Source organism: Phalacrocorax aristotelis, chromosome 3 (assembly GCF_949628215.1).
Source record: "Phalacrocorax aristotelis chromosome 3, bGulAri2.1, whole genome shotgun sequence".
NCBI lineage: Eukaryota > Metazoa > Chordata > Aves > Suliformes > Phalacrocoracidae > Phalacrocorax > Phalacrocorax aristotelis.
The window spans coordinates 60,952,374-60,974,526 of record NC_134278.1 but is presented as its reverse complement, the minus strand read 5'-3'; the positions used below and the strand labels follow the sequence as shown (position 1 = coordinate 60,974,526).

Genomic DNA, 22,153 nt, shown 5'->3' with positions numbered 1-22,153 from the left:
GCAAATAGCTGGATCTTTTGGACAACTGCATCCAGTATCTGCTGGAGACTTATATTTCAGTGTTCCTACCTCATTTTGTATGCAATATTTGACACATCTCTCAACATCCAAAATTAATTCATTCCTCAGGCATCACTTTGCCTTATTTTCATATCTGACTATATGAAGGAATCTGCATGCAGAATGAGGAGTTATCTACAATTTTAAAATAAAGCTAATTAAACACTGACTTTTTTTTATGCTGTCTAATAATAAAAGAATTCTTTGAATACAATTCAGCTTAGTTGTGGTGAGAAGATGCTTAATGCTGCCATCCCCTGTTCAACATAGAAATAACAGCAAATACACTGAAATAGGCAAATGCTATTGCAACTTCAGGTACTGGATTTTTTTTTTTGTAATTCAGTGCTGTTGGTCTTTTAGAGTAAAATATGCCTTTTTAATCCACTGGGGAGTTAGGGCTGAAGTCTTGTGTAATATATTCTTACTCAAATGTAAATGTAAAGTTACTATTCAATAATTTTCTTTAAGCCCTATAATTCTGCGGGGATTTTCTTGAAAATTAAATGGTACCATTTTTCACAAATCCTTCATGCTTATTTGAAGCATTCAGTAATTTGGGTGCCTGAGAACATATTACTCTTAAAATCATATTCACAAATTGATAAGGCTTCATTGTGAATGACAATTTTATACATTTTTCCAAGTAAAAAATTGTCTAATTCTTTAAGGAAGGTTTGTGGGGGTGGGGTGGATGGGTTTTTCCCCAGTTTTCAATTGTCTTAATTTGAAATTGAGGTGATTTTCCTGTGCAGTTCCTGAACAGCATCTCACTATTAGATGGCAAGTGAGGCACCCAGACTTGTGGTGAATCTCCACTCTCTTGAAAGCTAATTATCTTGTGTGCAGCTGAATAAAACTATGTGAAAGTTGCTATTTTCTACCACATGCTGTGGTGCCCCACATGGTTAAACGTAGATGGACAGAGCTTGAGTCTCTTCCATAGGCTCTAGAAGTACCTCGGTATCCATATTCTTAATGGCAGTCAGCTCATTTGGATAAAATTTCATCTTATCTCTGATGAGGCCCCGGTATCAATTACATTTCCCCTTTTAAGAATGCGGTTAAGTAGCATTTGCTGCATATGGGCAAGATCTCTGTACAGCGCTGAGAATGGTTAATATTAGAGGGCTCATGAGGGTTAATCGAGAGTGGTTAATATCATAGGGCTCGTGAGGGTTAACTGCTTTTCAGAATACCTGTGCATACCTATGGTCTCCAAGTCAGTGTTAGGGATTAAGTCTTTATGTTGCTGTTGGGGTGCATAATGCTCTAATCAGGCAAAGAAAGGTGCCTTCAGGACTGGAAATTCGCCTACCAGCATTAGCCAGATTTACACCATCTATCATTGTATACCTCCGTATGTTGCAATTGTTCCAAAAAAGGAGCAGTTGTATTAGCAGCACAATGCAATGCTACTGGGCTTATCAAATACAGGTTAGAATAACCACGGTATCCCATAGCCATTGTGTTTGCATAACCTGTTTGAATTTTCACAGTATAACGTCACTGACTCTTGCTGAATTTGTTATCCACTGCAGTGCCAGATTATTTACTAAAAAAAATTGCTACCTGCTAAGTAATTTCTCTTTATATAGTTTTACAGTTGTTTGTCCCAAACTATGTGCAAGACTGCAGTTCAAAGAGAACAACTGCATCCCATTTCTTTCAGAGTTTGTCTCCCATGTAGCAAGATCCTTTTGAATTCCAGTTTTGTTCATAATGCGAGTGCCCCCTTCCTGCTCGCTGTCATTCACACATTTAATAAGTATATATTATATTCTGTCATCTGAGTCATTAGTGAAAATACTGCGTAGTCACTTTGTTCCTCTCTTGATCTAGCCTGATGAATATTTAAGTGTGTCACACAAAATGGAGCAGGAGGAGAGTCTGGAAGAGACCCACCTTAGGTCCTATAGCCAAGCAGCTGTGGTTCTCTTGTGATACATAGATGCAAGTCCCTCTGAAAAGAAAGGGTTTGAAAGAAGATTAGTATCTCACAGGTGACTGCTATAGACTAGATATTGTAGGCCAGTGTTTTTTCCATCAACTAAGGAGGTATCTCTCTTCAGGTTTTTAAAGTGCTCAAGTACCTAACTCAGCCAGAGGTTTCAGTGTTGTAAACCTTGAGAGAACCTGTGAGGCAGGAGAAGGGACTCACAAACTAAATAGTATAGTTGACCCACCCTTTGGGATATTGTCACTCACCTTGTAGTTACTTGACTTATATGTTGTGATGTGGAGCCCTAGCTTGGATGTTCCAAGCTGTGCTGTGCAGAGAACAGGTCCTTCTGTGACTCTGCTCCTAGATGTTTTATGGCCATGTTTTCTTTCCCACCAGCTTGCACAGTGAATGGGCTTGGGGATGCTCAGTGTCTGTTCTCTGTAGTTGCGCACCATGAACATTGTGCAGCCAGCTGAGCATGAGTTCTGTAAATGCAGGTGGTGAAAGTGGCAAAATGCATTCATTAGCTGAGCTAATAATGATTCTGTCTGAACAAACAAAGTAATTATTCTGTTTGATCTGTGACCGTAATGTTACAGCTCTGTGGACGTTTCTTGTTCATACTCAAAGCAGGCAGGTTTTAAAATAATTTATCATATTTCTACTAATAGGAAAAAAAACCAAACCCAACCTGTTATCCAGCTGAAGGCTGGAAAAACTGCCTTAAAATCAATGGAGACAAAATGATACAGAATTTCATATAAAAATGAAAACCAATTTAAATTTACCATGCTGAATTTGATGAAAGACCAATTAGGGACATCTGTAAATAATTTTTTCATCCTTAAGTGTCCTTTCCTTTTGCTGGGATTCCAAGAGTTTGGAAAGAAGCAAAAGATTTTTAAGCAGGCGTTACCTTCCTAGCAGATGGCTACAGCCACTATTTCCACAGGTGGAGGCCTTAAAGAACAGATTTGACAAATTTAGGGATAAATGTAGGGAGTTGCTCTTTGAGATCCATTGCAATCTTACGAATCTTTGATTCCATGATTACTACTAAGCAAATTCTTAATTTGGTGATTCTTAATGCTTTAGACATAAATAGTTACTATGTCTAGTATTTTTAAATCAATAAATAAAAAGACTGGATATGGAAGGATTGTTTAGTCAAAATTACTTACTATAGTTCAGCACTTGTATAGTAATGAGCCTTTATTTTTCTCAGGAAGCTGTGCTTCCGATTCTGCTCACGTTTATACTTGTTCTATATTCGTTTAACTCTGATGGTTGCAGAGAAGCTATTCTAGATTCACAGGTGCCCAGATTTGTTCATTGATTATGGAAGAAGAAATGTTCAGCCTTACAATTGCAGTAAATGGGGGGCGGGGGGTGGTGGAGAAAGAAGAGAATGAACTGTCATAATCAACCTTGACTACTGAGACTCTTACGTTTCTTTTCCTATCAAAGTGAGTACGTTTGGCTAAATGGTAATGTAATATGAGTAGAAAATTACCTCAAGATTTTCAGGAACAGAAATTAGGACCTTATTCACAAATAAATTATGCCTTTTGTAACTTCACATGTCAGTACTGCAAGCTGAACTGAAAAACTGTCCTTTGGAACCCTCCTTCTCTGCAACTAATATGATTGATATTCATCATCAAGGATTTTTGGGTTGAAATAAAATACAAATCCATTATGTAGTCAGACCTGCCGGTTGACTAGCTGAATATATTCTGGAGAATAAAAAATAGGGAGAAAAAGCTGCAGTAGTGAATATCTGTTTCAAAATGAAATGATATTTGAAAAGAAGAATCACTGAAAGTAGACTGACCCATGAATACTTTGTGATTTCTTTTTTTTTGGCATGAAGCTCAGCTTAAATGAAACTGGAAAGGTTTCTTATGGAAGTTTTAGTGGGGGAGTGGCGCAGGGGGTTGCCTGCCTTTCATGCCTGCAGCGAGTCTTTTCCATATCAATCTCATATGCTTCTTATCATACCAAAGTGTGTTCTTAATATAGCAGTAATTGCTATTGTTACTCTTAACATCTTTGAAAAATAATTAAACACTACTGTTCTTTTGTTCTAAAGTTCTCCCTGCTGTTAAAAAGAGATTTGAATGTCTGATGTAATTTACTGAATTACTGTGTAGTTATCATTTTTCTGCAGCAAAGTGTAGTAGATAGTAGTTAAGTACAGAGCACTGCACTAAGTTACTTATTCCAAACTGTATTTTGAGAAGCTCATCAAAGCCAGCTGCTAGCAGCTTTGTTCCAACACCGTTATTGCTTTGCAGGCTGACGTTCCTCAGGGAGTGATACGGGTACAAGCGCCTCATCTTTCGAAAGTTTCCATGGCAATACAGCTGACAGAAGAACTGAAAGCTGGTGATATAGTAGCCAGGTTTCTCAGCCAGAAAAGGTACAAACACTTTTTTGTTTTGTTATAATTTTGGGAGAAGTGGCTTTTCATATATTATATCAAGAAAAAAGTTCTAAAATACTTTAAGTCCAGGTGAGTTCATAAACTTTTTGGCCAAATTTAGCCATTGGAATACCTGAGTGAGCAATGAACTTAATACTCCTAACATCATGAGAATTCATGAAGCTTTCAGGAATACATGAATGCCACTGGTAAAAAATTAACTGCTCTTTGATCTGATGGGTCAAGAACAGCTTTGTAACTTTCTGGGTACAAGACAGAAGGGAACTCCAAGAAAATAAGTCTAGGAAACAAAGTAATGAGGTGAAGAGAAAGAAAATATTTTGTAAAAAAATGCATTTATGTATAGCAACAGTATAGGTATTGTGCAAATGTCATGCATGTGCAGTGATTTAAAAGGAAAGCTATATTTGAGTCATCCATATCCATCTTTAAAGGGAGAAGTTTTAATCAAGCTTTTACATCAATATTTATATGTATAGGCAAAGTAAGAAATCAGAATAGAATTGGCAAAAAAAGTATTTAGCACGCATGCATCACACGTAACTATTCATGCTAAAGCAATAATACGGTACACTAGTTGAGATTAAGAAGCTGCTTTTTCCTAAATGGTGTTTTTAGAGGTTTACACTTTTGACAGAAAGCTATTTTCTGGCTGTGCCTTAGCATATATTATTACAATTAAGCAGTGAGAATAATGGAATCCCTTTGTAATACAGGGGCTTTATTCTTCCACTGTCTGTTTTTAACTTCTTTTAGTTGCAGCAAAATTAAAAACAGCAAAAATGTGGTTTCTCCCACCCAACTGTAAGGCTTTTTCAGAAATATGAAGTATTTGAGGGGAATACTTATTTCTGCAGCAGCAGTGAAAGAAAAACCAGAGGGTAGATGTCAGGCTACTTGCTAATAACAATGGAATTCTTTTCTAAACGCCACAGTTTCTTCACATCTATCTTATATTATTTTTTCTGTAGTGTATTGCTCACTTGCAGGACTACTCATTTGCACTAGCATGCAAGGGTATTCTTGTTCACTTACTAAATCAGTAAATGGGTATAAACATGAAGGGTTGATGACAGGTACGCTGCTGGTCTTAACTAACATAATTTCTCCCGGACGCGTCTAAGTGGCTGATGTACAAGCTCTTTTGCAATATAGTTATTCATTGTGTTTTGTTCCTGACAGTGGAAGTGTCCAAACACTCAAGAAAGAAGAGGTCTTTCTGTATGAAATAGGAGGAAATATTGGTAAGAATGGCTTCTGAACAACTTCTTTTGCTGGAATAGGGTTCCTTGGGATTTTGTCCGTGGGTTGGGTATTGTGGTTGCATTTTTATTCATGTCCCTAGTTCTCCCTGACACTAAGGCAGACAGCTGACCTTGGGGAGAAGGAAGCAGAGATGTTGGTGTGATCATCCTATTAGTAGTATTGTATTATCTCTCCCAGAGGAAGACAGCAACTCTAACAGATGTTCCTGATATGTATGTACAGTGGAGAAGCTCAGAAAGGTTGGATAGGAAGGTGCTTGAAGTTCATCTTATTCATGTCTTTGTATTGAGGCATAATAAGTGAACTTACAGTCCTTCATGCTCTGCATCTGAGCGTTGCTTGCAGGTTCCTTTGGGGGGAAAAAATGCTCAGCCAGAAAGATGACCTAGTAATAAAATTTTCCAATGGTTAGTCTTTCCTGCTCTGTTTCTTCCAGGCCTTCTTGATTAAAGCAAATAGCAGCATCAGCAAGGTTAACACCAAAGGATAATTTTGAACACAGTTCTGAAATTTTCTTCAATGAATGCAAAAGTATTTTTGCATTGGGAGTCAGCTTCTAATCACAGTATTTTTCATGTGCTCAGGGAAAAAAAAAGAGAGAACTAGAAAATAGGATTGGATTGGACTTACATTTACTTTTTTCATATTAACTGTGACCTGCTAAACTTTATTTGAAGTTATAAAATTCCATCAATACCCAGTACTTCTGTATTCTGCAAGTTTAAATCCTGTATGTAAATTGCTACACCTATCATTCTTCCTTTTCACCTAATCACTATTTTAAATCAGGTTTTTTGTGTGCATGTCTAAACCAAAGGACTTAAAGTGAATTAAAAATAACACTTTCCTATGTTCCCTACAACAGATATATTTTAGTGTTTTTACTAAGTCTGATGGCAAAAAAGTTACTAAGATAGCTGGATGCCAGATTAATGTATTACATGTTTTCTTGCATATCCAGTATGTACATACATTTGCTATGCCTGTTAAAGCAGGTTGTGATGCCAGATGTAAGACTTTTTTAAAGGAGAGGATTATCTTGTTTATTGTACAGAGGTGTAATCATTGCAGAAAAAAAGTTTTTGTACAGAACTCCAGTGAAACTGGAGCAACCTACTATCACCTTAAACATGTGATGGAAATTGTATGTCTCTTAGAGAAAATACATGGCTGCTTGCACATTTAGAATCACAGAATTATAAAATAGTTTAGGTTGGAAGGAGCCTTTATAGGCTATCAAGTCCAACCCCCCTGCAGTGAGCAGGGGCATCTTCAACTAGATCAGTTTGCTCAGAGCCCCGTCCAACCTCACCTTGGATGTTTCCAGGGATGGGGCATCCACCACCTCTCTGGGCAACCTGTGCCACTGTTTCACCACCCTCATTGTAAAAAAATTTGTCCTTGTATCTAGTCTAAATCTGCCCTCCTTTAGTTTAAAACCATTACCTTGTCCTGTCGCAACAGGCCTTGCTAAATAGTTTGTCCCCAACTTTCTTATAAGCCCCCTTGAAGTACTAAAAGGCTGCAATAAGGTCTCCCTGCAGCCTTGCCTTCTCCAGGCTGAACAACCCCAACTCTCTCAGCCTGTCCTCATAGGAGAGGTGCTCCATCTTTCTGATCATTTTTGTGGCCTCCTCTGGACCCGCTCCAACAGGTCCATGTCATTCCTGTGCCGAGGGCTCCAGAGCTGGATGCAGCACTCCAGGTGGGGTCTCAGCAGAGCAGAGCAGAGGGGCAGAATCGCCTCCCTCAACCTGCCGGCCACACTTCTTTTGATGCAGCCCAGGATACAGTTGGCCTTCTGGGCTGTGAGCGCACATTGCTGGGTTATGTCCAGCTTTTCATCCACCAATACCCCGAAGTCCTTCTCCTCAGAGCTGCTCTCAATCCATTCCATTTGTTTTGTTTTGTTATGAAATAGGATAGAAAACTTAGATGTCTCCTCTGTCTGAATAGTTTACTTCCAGAGAATTTCAACTTTAATCGGCCTTTATAAATACTAGTCCTTATTAATACTCCTAGCTGAGATAAGAGAAACTCCCTGGCTTTAATCTAGGTTGAACTAACTAAACCTTGACTTTAACCCTGTACAAGTTACAGTAAACCAGCTGTCCTGATCTTTCCCATTTCTCTATCTCTGCCTGATGTGACTGACTCAAGCAGAGGGAGCCCAAAAGTGAGAAGACTAGACAGGTTCATGATACATTCATATGCTTATACTTACACTCATAATTTTAACACACACATCACGATGCTGCAATCGTGTCCCCTAGCAGATGGAGCTGCTGAAGGCTCCAGATGTTTTTTGAGGACTCAGAACACTGTAGGGCTTCAGGGCACTGAACAGGACTTCTGCCATTGCTTTGTGACCGGAACTGGATAAGGACATGGCAAACCACTGTCCCTGTGCTCTTACTGCCTGAACATGCAGCACTGTGTGGGGAAGAGGGTCTGGCTCAGCAGCGTGGGTGGTACAGGTCATGTAGGTTGGGATAAAAATCCTAGAGGGAACACAGGCTGCCACCTGGCAAAGAGAGCAGTTGGAGAGGGAACAGATGAAGGCTGAGCCTGGTTGAGCAGGGAGTCTTGCCTTCTTGCCTGCTCTGTGCAGGGAGTCCAAAAAGCTGGCAGACAAACCCAGCTGCAGCATTACACCTCTGCTTGCCTCCTGCTTCAGGAGCACATGTGCTGGAAACATCTGGCTGGCACACGAGCCATCTACCGCAACCACTTGCACAGCGGAGGAGGAGAGGGTCTGCGGTGTAGAGCTGCAAAATGCATGAGATAATGCTTTGCCTGTGAGGGAATGGGAAGAGTACACAGATCTTGGTGGATCAGCATATGCTATTTTCATCAGAGCTACTAGGCACAAATTAATTGCTTGTGATGTAACCAGAACACTGTACTACTTTTCCTTCCTAGGACGGTAACAATTACAAGTACTGTGCAGAACTGCTAACCAAGAGGAGCAGGACAGGGAGTAATGGCTTCTTAGCTTCTTGAGCTTCTTGCTTAAACTTTCCATTTAAGAAGGGGAAAACACCCTGAAATTTTAATGGGCTTCTGTGTAAATGTAGACCTAGTGTTTGGATTTAACCATGAGAGGACCAGGGCATTGCTCCTTTTTTTCCTAAACCTTCACAGAGAGGAGCTCCCGTGTGCATGGTCTGTGTGAAGAATCTGACCTAGAACGTGCCAGAGGCAGCACAGCCCCTACTCCTTCCTTCTTCCTCTGTCCCCTTTCTCCCAAAGACAGATGGGAAGGGTAAGAGTACTTCTAGGTTTTAGCTGTGTCGTCCTTTGTTTAACACTGCTGAGAAGGCTTGAAAACCTAAATGGAATAAAGCAGTGGCAGGAACTTTGAAAATTGTTTCCTTTCTTTGTGGTACTGATGTAGCCATACATCTCTTCTGTTTCTAGGAGAACGCTGTCTTGACGATGATACCTACATGAAAGATCTATACCAGCTCAACCCAAATGCTGAGTGGGTTATAAAATCTAAGCAGAGCTAAGCTCACAACCAATGGCAAAAGAAGAACCTGTGGACTGACTTTGTAAGGCTGAATGTTTCAAAAGGATAGTGTGTCCTTTCAACATTCAACTGTGTTTTATATACTAATATAACCTTATCCAGTTAAAAAAAAAAAGTGATGGAAACCCAATGGTGATAACTAGTAAATTTTCAGTTTTATTTGCAGCAAAATTTTGGAGATAGCACTGTTTTCCCACTCATATTTGAAATGAGATTAAGTACCTTAAATATTTTAATGGCACTAATCTACCTCCCATCTGGTAGCTCTTGTTTCAGAAGAATTTATTTTTCAAACAGATGTTTAACCTCTTCATATTACAGATCTACAATCTGTTTGTGTAGAATTGTGTGTTCATATAGGTCTTTACAGTGCTAGTACACTGGAGAACCAAATCCTGATGAGCACTTCTGAACGGTACAGTATTAAAAATACCTAAAACCAGTCATATGAATTTCCCAAGTAAGTGTGAAATTCACAGGAAAAAAAATTACAATGCAATACATTGTGTGTTTGGAAGTCCTAATTTTGTTCACTTTCTACGTAAAGTTTGATGAAAACTATTTAAAAACAACTGTGAAAATGCTTTCTATGCAGCTTTTTTGCTAGATCTTTTAAATATTTTTATTCTTATTCCAGTTGATAGTATTCTTAAGATTATTTCAAAAAAAAAAAAAAGAAAAGAAAAAAAGGACTGTGGCACAAGGTGAGTCATTTTTAAAGCTCATCACTCTTGGCAGTGTCCTTTCTGGAATATTGTCATGCACTAGAAAGACCTTTAGGTTTTTCAGCAATGATATGCAGCCATGTTACATACATTTTCAATACATACATGGTTTCAATTTTTTTGGGCATCTGCTAGATTGCATTTTGCGAACTGCCAAAACCTGCCAATTACTAGCACAATAAAAACTTTCTGGAAAAATAAAATAACTGTGGAGGGAAACTGTAGTCTAACTTTCATAAGTAGCAAACCACCAAACCTTTCAGGCAGTGTAAAGCTCTACTGTGGAGTTCACATAGGCTTTTTGGATACTATCTACCATCAGTTTTATGTCTGGTCTGCCCTGGACGAGGCTAGAAATCAGGTTCTGATTTCCCTTATGCTGATAGATGCTCTCTAAACCACTTAAGAAATTAATAGTCCAATGGTGAACTATTGCAAATCCTTCTTTTTGCAGGGAAGGACTGAAAGCTCCCAGTGGAATTCACTTACAGTGAATTATAGACTGACGTGGCTTGTTGCAGCGCAAAGAGCTGTGGACTGTAGCCCGAGTCCCACAGCAACGCTTTGGGCTGACTAACATGCACCGCTTTACAATTTATTTGTATACTAGCTCATCCATGCTTAAGTGCTCACACCTGCGTGCTGACTACCTGAAATAACTACTGTGAAATTATATCCTTGGAATGAAATATTTTCTTTCAGTGCACACACAGAATTATATTGACCTCATAGGGAATATTCTTCATACAATCAAGGACTGAATTACATTTTTTTACGTGATCAAAGCTGATTAAAGGAATAAAGGGCCTTTCTGCAGAGCTTTGGGTATAGGGCCTGACTATTGTTCCTAAAGTAACCACTGGAACTCTCCCTTTTATATATTTAAGCAGTGAAACAGAACTCTGAAAGGTCATAGGAAAATTAGACGTCTATTGATTAGTTATCCATAGCATATGAACAATTTGGGGGGCATAAGTATTTATTGTTTTTTAAAGTCAAAGGCTGTCTTCATATGGCAAGGAAGCACTGAAGGATTTTCAAAAGCAGGATGAATAAGATAGGAAGTTGTTCTAATGTGACTGTACTGCCCTCGATGCTCCATCTCGGTGGGTACCCCTGTGTGGTGCAGCACTGTGCCACTGTGGGCGAACCCTGTCAGACAAAACGCTTTTGTCAATAGAACAAACCACACTCCCTGGTCTTTAAATGTAAGGAGTAGAGTAGAAAACCAGTACAGTGCTTAGGTAAATATTTATCATCTAATGTAACAAATGTAAGGGTGTTTTGTCAGGTATTAGAAAAACTATGTGTGTTTTCACAATACACGGTAGTTCTGTAAAAGATTACTTGTTACTGGAACTCTAGATGTTATTTTAATTAGAAGCAAAGTGCAGATGATAGGAACAGCTGTACAGTTTCAGTATAAAATTGCAACTGCCCTGTGGCTGTGATCTCTTAAATAACTTTGGTTTTGGTTTAGTGCCATTATCTTTTTTAATTTAAAAAGCTCTTTTATAATTAAATGTTGTTGTTTCTGACCTCTTTTCTCATTTGAATTCTTATATTTGTATGTAAAACACAACTGACGCTAAGTAGTGATTACTTTTTAATTTCACACTTTACATCTTTGTAGGTAGTTTGTAGTTTTGTGTATGAAAAGAGGCATATAAGTTAGGAAGAGTGTTTCAGCATGAATGCCTGCTGGAAAAGAAGATGCTGGCTAGAATTTTAAAACTTAGCCACAATCACAGCGCACCTTAGCTAAATCTGTGATGTAACGCTCACTGGGTATACGCAAGGGAACAGCAACCCTCTCAGCCTTTATTGAAAATACTGACTCTTAATTCCTCATAATTAAAGAATTAAATTAGGGCGCAAGGGGGAAGTCCAAGATGCATTCAGGTAAGCTGATAAGAATCTTTTATAATTCAGAAGGCAAGGCTGCTTGGGTTGCTTATTCAGGGCAATTTGGGAGCTGATCATTGTTTGACTGACAACTTCGGAAACACATCGCAGGGGTTTTTTTCACCCAGCTGACAGATTAATTGATTGAACACTTAGTGTGCAAACCCGCCGCTCTGCCTGCACTGCAGGACTGGGATGGGGGGAAGGAAGGAGTGGGGAAGCAGGTGGTAGCCCCTTATACCACTGCCTGGATATTGTGGAGCATGTAAGGATGGTTTTGTGCTCAAAAATCATCCTCCAATGTCTATTTGGAGGGGTGGGGCGGGGGGTGGGTGATGAGAGGGTCTGCAATGCCTGCGTGGGGTGTTGACACCTCTCTCGCACTGCCTGGCCCCTTCAAAGACCAAAGAGTTTGCATTCCTTTTCTGTAGCCTCCCGTACATCCCCACATGCCATCCCTGGATATCCATGGGTGCGAAGAAGCAAGCCGTCATCCCAGCCAGCTGCCCCCTGCGTGAACAGCAGCAAGGCGGGTTGTTCTCGCGTTGCAGGTCAATGAGTAGCACGTGAGGGTGAGCTGGTGAGGTTTCGGGAAGGCAGTGGAGAACAAGAAGATGAATGGGTCTGGATGTGTCAGAAGCACTGGCTGAGTTTCCGTCAGGCCTTTCAGTATGTGGGGGCATGACTGAGATCAGTTCAAGGAGTAAGGAGATGCATTTTTATCCAGCGAGCACTGATGGAGAAGGAAATGTTCGAGAAAGGCCTGCTTGAAACTTTTTCCAGCCTATTATTTCTTTGTCAGATATTCTTCTCAAAAGCAATGGAACTGTCCAATAAAATATGCTCTTCTACTAAGTATTGAGTTAAATTGCAGCGGAAAGCTAACTTGTCAAAAGATTTGCTAAATGAATTATTTCCTCTGTACCACACTTAAATATATCCGAGGATATATTTATATCTATATCTGTCTACATCTATCTATATAAATATATATATATTTATATCTATTGGGCTTCTATGTTTGAAAGGTTGCAGCCACTCAAAAAGAATAAAATGTGTATGCACTAATTTCACAGCAATATTTATAATAAATATTTTTAATGTAGAGCAATGCTTTGAAGAGCTTCAAACCACTGTTTGGGTTTGAACGCAGAGCACATCTGGGGCAGGTAAGTACTTGTCATTCCCATTAAACAGATTGGAAAAGTGTTCATAAGTGGCTGGCCTGTGGCTAGAAGGGGTGAAATGAAGTTGATTTGTAGAAACCAAGTATAATCCTCCAAAAATTGTTTTTAAAATCTGCTGTATTGCCAATAACAGACGTACAGCAATCAGGAAGCCGACTTCTGGGGACTTTTTTAATAAACGCAATACTTTTTTTTTTAGTCTGGTTTCCAAAGGAAAGGTGTCTGGGGTAATCTCACTGCCCGTGTGTGTCTTCCCTACTTACTTTTGAACCTCTTGGCAGACTTCAGTCATTTTGGCAAATGGGGGGGGGGGGGAAGGGGATGTCTCAAAAATAATTACATTTCTACTAGCTTCGTAAAACTAGGCAACCAGAAGGAAGACAGAGGCAGCGCGAGCCCTTTGTTCAAAGGGAAGATGACAGCATAAGCTCAGCCTTTATTTAGGCCCCAGACAGATGTGGGAGAGGGACCATATGCATGCTCTGACCATGGAGGGAGGCTGTGCTTGGAGCTCACAGCCAGCCATCGGGAATTGGCATCAGGCGTTTGGACGCCTGTGAAAGCACTTGTGTTGCCTTCTGACTTCTGAAACTTCTTTGCTGACGTGATGTGGGTGATTGTTGCTGAAGCCGCGGTTCTTCTCCTGGGCTGGCTTTTGTGGTGCAGCTTCTCCATAACTTCTCGTTAGTATGGCTCACCCCTGTCCCCTCCAGATGGACTGAGCAACTAACAGAGCACCTGCCTCGCCTGAGCTGTACCTGCAGTTGCTGGCATTCACACAGACGAGGCAGGTAGGAGTGGTACCTCTGCCCTCTCTGCTTGTAGGGCTGTTGGGAATTACCTTCCTCCTGGACAAAGATCAGATCTAAAATTGGTCAGTATCAAAGGACAGCCTTCGCATCCAGGTTTTAAACTGTAGTGGGAATATAACTTGCCTTTGAGGTCCTGTCTTCTGAATCATACAGAGGTGGTGGTGGCTCAGAGTCCCTGCAGATTTTACCAATCCTTCATTAGTCCCTTTTGGGATAATTGAAAGGATCCTTCATGCTTCCTGTGGCACTGTAAAACCCATCAGTAACGCTCATTCAACACTGAGAGCCGAGGTTTCTGCATTTTACCTGCCAAATGAGCTTTGCCCTCTCTGTTACCATTACGCCTCCATAATGCTCTACTCTTGAAAATGCCTGGGATTTGGTTTAATTGGCTCAGTTCCCATGAATGGTCTGATCCTGTCCTGCATCGCTGGATCAGGTCCTGCAGGACTGACTCCGGTGAGTCAGTTCTGTGCTTCTGTCCCGTGGGATTTCTTGTGCCTTCAGAGCAATGAAACTGCCACCTGGTTATTGCACGAACCTGTGTTTGCTGGCCACTGTAATTCATCGCCCGTTGGGGAGAAGCGGAGGATCAGCCCTACAGTGTGCGTGTCTCTGTTTCCTGGTCCAAAAGCCGCCCTCGGTGTGTGAAACCCCTGTAAAAGCTGCCACGGGCAGCCAGGCCTTGGTGCCCTGAGTCGACCCTGACTTGCTGCAGCCACGCTTTCTCATTTCTGTTTCTGCCCCAGCTGCCGTGGGGTGGGGTGCCGGGACGGTGGCAGGTGGCGGGGCTGGGCTGGGCTCAGTCCGGCCCAGCCGAGCCAATCCAGCCCCACGGGGTAGGAGCTTGCCTCCCTGCAAAAAGCGGGCTTGCTGAAGGTGGGGGCTGAGAAATGCAGTATGTACATCTGATAATCTCGTGGCATTTTTTTTCCCCTAGTATAAATAATGGTAAATCGGTGCCTTTTGGAGAATGTGAGAATTTAAAACATCATATAGTGCTCTAAGCTATGCATATCTCATTTATACTAGTAGTCACTTGCGTGTCCCTGTCTGCTTTCATGCCATCCATCCCGTCAGCGGCACTGAGAGCTCTTCGACTTCCTGAAATCATGTATTTAAACCTGCGGCTAGTCACACAGTACGTAACTCATTTATCTGAGATGGTGCATCAGGCAGGTACAGCTTCAGTGTCTGGCTGTCCGGACACAGTGAAACTGCAAGGATGGAAGGCCTTGCACAGCAGAAAATCACAAGCTTGCCTGAGTTACTGAAGTGCCCCTTGTGGGTTATCAACATGCGGACGTATGACTCGCTCCAAATGACCCAGAACAAACAAGGTAACGCATAATTGCTTGGAAAAGGCTGAGCTTCCAAACCCTGGGCTGCATTGGATTAGCAACTGGAAACTGGTTTCTTGCTTATTCACTTTTTCCCCTAATCTGGGAAGAGTTGGTTGATCTAAATCTTGCCTTCTGATGTTGGATTGGTCTGAAACTTGTAGCGTGTCTAATCTAGTTTAGTTGTCTTCGTTATATTCCAGTATGTTCCCGCATTATGCTCTGTAAATTATAAAGCAGTTGAGCTCCCAAGCCCTTATTCTGTATCCTCTTCCTCTGCTATAGTCTGCCAGAAGCCGTCTTTATTCATAAATCTTGTTCAGGCTTCACAAAGGGAGTTTGTTTCAGCAGGAACCAGAGCCTGAGTAGGTGAGATGGCGTTGAGGCTCTCACTGTGGGGCTTCGCATGCCTTCCTGCGAAAAACAGAGCTGAGAGGTGCCCACCTCGGTGTCCCAGCCGGCCTCCTGTTCTTACCTGCATTAGTCTCATTCAGTACAGTGTTTTGCTTCTGTGACTGTAAAATCTTGGGACGCAGCCAGGTGACATCCAGCTGGGATGCTGTTTTTGTTTAAATCACTTGATCTTGAAATAAGCAATAGTTTGTGGGGTATGATAAGGGTGAAACCTTACCGTGCAGTCTTGGAGTCCTGGCAAAAATATCTGCTGGTGCTTTTAATGTGCTGTTGCGAACAAAAAAAAAAAAAAAATTTTTTTCTTCTCGTTGGGTTCAGCAATGGGAGAACAGAAAATTCTGATATAGTTAGGAGTTCAGATACGTTTTTGCAAAAAGTAGATCAGAAATCATACTATGCAAAAACCTTTTCAGTCCTTCAACTTTTTCTACCAAGATGGTCCTTTTTTTTTTTATTTTGTTGGATCTCTGCTGGAAGGTTATTCTGATTTTTGTTACATTTTTTCCTTGGCTAGATGGTAGAGGGAGATGTGAGAGAATTATTCTGTTTTTTTTAAAAAATAAATCTTATTGTTAAAAGTATTGTTACGATAACAATGATAGGCCAGTGTGTGAACATGAAACAGAGTACTTCAGAAGAGGATTCTTATTTATTCCAGTTCCTTCCAAGTTGAGAAGGTAGGACAGCCAAGTCTGCAGACCAAATGTTTCTGTCATCCATGCAGAACTATTTTACCAGAGGTCTTCTAGGTATAGTCAAGAGAATACCCGTGTCCCCGGCCACTCTGGGATGAGGAGACCTTCTTCTGCAGGTGGTGTGGCTGGCACGCAAAGGCGGTCACGAGAATAGTGTGGGGCTGGGTTTGGTTTTTTTCATTTTTTTCTTTTTGAATTAGCTAATATTTCTCTTTCAATGCTGCTGCTGTTGGGAATAATGAATATTATTGTGAAAACTCAGCCTAATCAGAAGATTTTTTCTGTAAAACCACAGTGTGGGTGTTTTGGGGGTATATATAGGATACACAGGATTACAATACTCTGCTCTTCATTTTTTCCAAAGCATTTCTAAGTTGTTTATATGGAATCTGCTTGGATCATTGTAAGAGGAATTGAGTGAGTACAGAAGTACTTGCTAAGCCAGTGAAACACTGTTGGTAAAGCTAGGAAAGAACTATTTATTTTTTCTGCCAAGACACCTGTGGCTGTGGCACAGTAAATTCTAAAAACACTTGGTTCTAGGAAAAAATAATTAGCGCATAAACAGTAGAACTGAACTGCATAATTAGATATGCTGATGATGACGACAGGACTGGTGTCCCAGGTCCATCTATTAGGTGCTGTCTCACAAGTCTGAGTACTGGTGAGATGTCCTTAAGGTTACAAAATAATTTCCTAAAGATTCCATTAAGAAATGGTGAGTGTGGGCAATGCTGATTAGAGTGGCAATTCTTCTTTTGTCTCTATTTTTAGGTAACTTTAGCCCTCCTACTCTTTTAAAAAGCCCTTTAGCAATATTCAAGCATCTAGTAAGACAGAGACAGAATCACAAAATGGTGGGGGTTGGAAGGGACCTCTGGAGATCATCTCGTCCAACCCCCCTGCTTGAGCAGGCACACCCAGAGCAGGGGGCACAGGAACGCGTCCAGGCGGGTTTTGAATGTCTCCAGGGAAGGAGACTCCACAGCCTCCCTGGGCAGCCTGTGCCACTGCTCTGGCACCCTCACAGGAAATAGGTTTTTCCTCATATTGACATGGAACTTCCTGTGTTCCAACTTTTTTCCTACATGGACATGGCTTTAAATTGTCAAAGAATTCACTCTTTTGGCAGAATAAATAACAGAATAAATATTAATTCAGTGAGCCTCCACTACAGTGTTTTTGCCACTTAAAAACACATTAACTCTTGGCTTATATTTTGGGGATTTTTTTTTTTTAATAGCAGCTGCTCCTTTTTTTTTTTTTTTTTTTAATTTTGTCTCACTTAAAGAAAATGCAATTGTGTGAGATGGGGGAAGGTACTGTTGCTGCTCCTGCAGTTTAGTGTGTCAGGGGTGTGGCAGAATGAATCTCTGCAGCATTTGGAACAAGATCCTGCACATTCCTCAGAACCAAGTCAGGAGTTGCTTTGTGTCTTGTGCATTTCCTGAATAATTGCTCTGTGAGGCAATTTTTTCTGTGTTTAAATGTGTAGCTTCATATCTTATACAGCACATACATGTAGGGATAATTGGCATCTTTCATTGTTCAGGTTACGGCCTCTCTGACCCCCAAGCTTCTTTTAGTATATGACCCTCACTGTTGTGCCCTAGTAACACAGTCTTCCTCTCTCTGACCAGAACTTGAGTGCATTGGGAATCTGTTTCTCACAGGGAACCTGTTATTTCCCTGTGTGTTCATGTCTCCCTTGTGGATGGAATTTGTATTTATCATTGTTCTGCAGCCTATCAGTCCCTACCCCCATGTATTTGATATACCTGTCATAGTAATACTCTTAATCAAATCCGTATGTGTGTATATCTGTGTGTGTATTCATATAAGACTTCTATTCATCTTTATTTTTAAGCTTTTTTTGCTTCTCCTGTTAAATGGCACTCCTCTGCTTCACTCTTTCACTTGCCTTTATTTGCAATTATGGAACCTTTCTGTTAGGTGACATGTATTTCTGAAGTGTGCTTTTCTGCATCTGCCTTTGATTTAACATTCTCCTATAACTTTAAAAGTGGTAGCAACGTGGTTCTGTATTGGCTTAGGTGAAGAATATCTTTCTTGTACAAGTTTCCACTCTTGTCTCTGTTCCAGAAGTTTCCTCAGATGCCATTGGATCCACACCTGCTGTACCACCTCTGTACCACTGCAGCAGTAGGAGCATTTCAGAGAACACCACTACTGATGTTGTAGCCTTTAACTTCCTACCTAGTCACCTATTCTCTTGTGTAGATGGACTGTAAAAACAGATCTGCTCCCCTTATATCTTTCTTCACAGCTTATGAAGTCAGCTATTTTTAACCCTTTAGGCCAGTTGGTACCCAGGGATCCCTAACATCACAGATATGAGAAGTTTCAAGTGGCAGTTCATACTGTGGCCTGCCCCTCTCCTAGCTGTTAACTAGGATCACTGTCCTGACCTCGTTTAGGGAATCACTTTCATTTTCATTAACTTTGTGATCTCCCACCATAAGACTTCTTGCTATGTCAACTCCAGCATGGAGGAGGGAAAACACAAGGGTCATTAACAGTGTCATCAGTGCATCTCTCTATCCTTGGGTTCCTCTCATCTTGGTTAAAGAGATGAGGTTTTTTTTGTCTGTGTGCACATGTCACTTGGCCACAGGGCAGACAACCATATGTGTGACAGCTGTGCAGGTGTCTGGGAAGCCTCTTACCTCTGGATCAACTTTCATCAGCATTTTGTTTCATGTGATTTCCAGCTGACTTTCATGTGATGTCCGGCTGATCTATACCAGCAGATCTATTCAATTTCTTGCTTTCCTCCACCACCAGGCTGTGGCTGTGGCTGTGATCGGAGGGGCTGCGGTAGTGGTGACTTCATGTATTGTCATCATTCAGCTGAAGAATAAGTCTCTGAGCAGCTCAGGTGGACTCTCTCAGTTTCTAGCACCTGGATAGGCATTGAACTGTTGTGGCACACAAGCTGCTGCTTGTCTGAATTTTTTGGTCTCAGACAAGTTGAGCCAGGGAAGCTGCTGCTGTCGACACTGTCATATTACCCTGGAGCCAAGCTTTCTGTCTAGCCTGGACCTGGCAGAGTCCTGGGGCCTTTAAGGAGTCACTGTTGTTTCTTGCCCCTGAGCTGTGCCTCAACTGCTTGTCTTCTCCTGTCTGCAGTATACAAGGTATGTGTTTTGAGGTTTCTGTCATGGTTAGCATTTTGGATATTATTTGTAGGGTCAGCAGTGTTGGCCTGCTCCTTTGTGCTATTACAGTATGTAGCACACAGTGAAGGGAGTTAAAGAGTGTCCAACTCCCTCTGGAGTTTGCCTTTGAATACTCTACTAATAGTAAAAATATATATATACGTAAATTTTGTTTCAGCCACAGCAGGTCTAAGACCTTTCTATTCTCTCGAACACCTTCCCTGTACTGCGCTACTCAAAGGATGCAATTGACACCTGTGGGCAGCTCCACTTTTCTTTGTCTTTTAAACATTTTTCTTTTGAGCTTCACAGCCAGTCTCTGTTGGACTCCTTGCTGGAGTAGGTCCCCCTTCACAAAAGCACATCGTCTCACAGGATTCAGGTAAAGAAGGAGTATCTGGGGCTCTGACACCACAGCAACCTGACAGTTTATGTCAAGATGTGCCTTGGTGAACCAAGGCAGGAGGAACCGTGCTCTCTAGATAACATTTTATAATTCTTGTGCTTAATGGTTAGCAAAGTACTTTATTTTTTTTCTTCCCCTTCCCCCAGTTGTGCAAACGGTTGCGGTGCCTCTGGAGACGGTGATTTTTCTGTCCTTTCAGGCTGTATTGGAAGCACCAGCGCAAGTTTTGCGCCACAGGCTCCTTTCACTTCCAGGGCTCCCCTCTCCTCTGCACCAGCTCTCATTCAGGGCTCCAGGTCACATCTGAAACTGCAGAAAACCTCGCCACCATCCCTCCCCCTACCAAGAGCTTGTCCCAAGGGCTCCTGCTTAAGAACCAAATGAGCAAGAGGGAAGTGAACACCCCTTTTCCCTTCTCCTCTCTCTTTGTCCCTTCCCTTTCTCCTTTCTTAAGAAGGGAGAGTGTCTCTGGAGGGTCAGTGCTGTGCCATCTTGTCTGTGCCAGGCATGTGTGTTTTGGTGGGGTACCTCAAGGCAACATTTCAGAAGCCGAGTCTCATTGGACTGTTGTCTTTCCTGTCAAGGTTTTGCTCTGACACTGGTCCTCTGCTTCGTGACAATTTGATTAATTACTACTACTACTACAAAAAAAAAAAAATCTTGATGGACTGCAACATTTTCCCTTTTTCGACTGTTTGAATCCTAACGTAGTATTTCTTTGTATCCCTCCCATTCAGAAACAGTTTATTTCCCAACTGCTTCTGTTTTCTCTCTTTCTCCTCCTTCCACCCCTTTTATTGTCTTCCAGTCCATCCATGCTGTTCCAGCGTCCCAGCGACCTTGAAGGCAGCCACGCCATGTGAAGTGGAGAGGGGCAGCTGTGCACAGCTCTTCATTGTAACTCCGCAGTTAAGCTTCTGCAGACACCCAATATATGCAGGCTCACAGAGACTGCAAACCACCAGCAGTCCTGTGCCTCTACCCTTTGTCTCTTCCTTCTCCTAAATGATCATCCCAATACCTGCTTAGAAATGTTAAACAACTGCTGTAATTACCCTGTCTTTCTTAAATCCTTTTTCATCTGTGTCACGCTTCCCACAAATGCCATTCATTTTTGAATGAAGCAGCATAGGAAACAATGGTCTTTTCTTGAGCTATTAATTTATTTCTCCTCTGACCTTTTGTATCACTTCTAAGTATTTACGGTGTCAGGAATGCCTTGGCTCACTGCGTTTCAGTGTGGCTTTTATCTGCTTTTGGCTTAATTTAGTTTAATTGGTCCCCTATCAATGCACCTCCTGTCTACCCTCTGGCAAGGGGGTGCGAGAACACGGAAATAGTAGTTGTTTAGAGTTGGGTACAGATATTAATCTCAGAAGTTATGGTAATGGCCGTGTCTTCAATACAGAGCCCTAATTTTACCCTTATGTTTAGTGTAGAAATCTGGTTTAGCTGGGAGATGTGCAGTAATTTCACAAGACTGAGTGCAATTTGATGCAAAGCTTAGAGAAAACTATTAAATATATTTTTAAAGTAGAGATCCTTGCAAATTTGCCCTAATAAAGTACATCTTGTGTCCCTTCCCCTAGGAATAGATTGTTGTTATTCCCCTTCAGACTGTCCTCAGAGTGTAGCTAGCTGCCTTTGAAAAAAACTAAAAAGTTGAATAGTCTCATACCAGAAGAACAGAAAATGTGAAATAAGCAGAATTATTCAACCTAATTGTCTCTGGGGTCTCGTTGAAGCTTATTAAGGAGCAGAAGGGCCAGTTCTAACTTTTATGGGCCAGATATTCTTAAGAATTTAGTATACTATGTGCTGCCTGCCTTATACGGCATTTGTTACACTGGAAACTTGGTTCTGAGTGAATGGTTCGTCCCCATTTTCCCCACCAAGAGCATGATCCCATGTGCTCATTAAACAATGACAGCTAAACAGTGGGAGGCTGGTTGGCAAATAGACAATTAATTATTCTTTGTAGCAATGAACTTATAGCAAATAGCACCTTCTTTTTTCCTCTCCTTGCATTTAGCAAATTATTTGGCATGGTTTCCTAAAAAATTTTCACAAGAAAGTTTACGCTTTCTATTCATTTGCTGTTATAGTTGTCATATGGAAAATACTTCCTTTGTGTATTGTATTGGAGTGTCTTTGGGAGCTGGAGGTAACTAACTGGTCAAGCAATTTCTAAACATAGACACTTGAGGACATTTTTTTAAAAGGGTTACTTTCTCAAAAGGC

General features: G+C 41.2%; 1 protein-coding gene across 7 annotated transcripts in view; it reads left to right on the top strand.

Annotated features, from left to right (window-relative positions):
• ARHGAP18 (Rho GTPase activating protein 18) overlaps positions 1 to 12,932 on the top strand; it is a 99,769-nt gene extending 86,837 nt beyond the window's left edge. For 6 of the 7 annotated variants that reach the window (XM_075087600.1, XM_075087598.1, XM_075087604.1 and 3 more), the window contains exons 13-15: positions 4,303 to 4,427; positions 5,634 to 5,695; positions 9,138 to 11,512. In XM_075087600.1, coding sequence (XP_074943701.1) covers positions 4,303 to 4,427; positions 5,634 to 5,695; positions 9,138 to 9,229 — 279 coding nt within the window. In that variant the 3' untranslated portion in view covers positions 9,230 to 11,512. Of the gene's footprint in view, positions 1 to 4,302; positions 4,428 to 5,633; positions 5,696 to 9,137; positions 11,513 to 12,310 lie in introns of those variants that run through there. The other variant, XM_075087599.1, reaches the window with a different exon arrangement.
• The last annotated feature ends 9,221 nt before the right edge of the window (positions 12,933 to 22,153 follow it).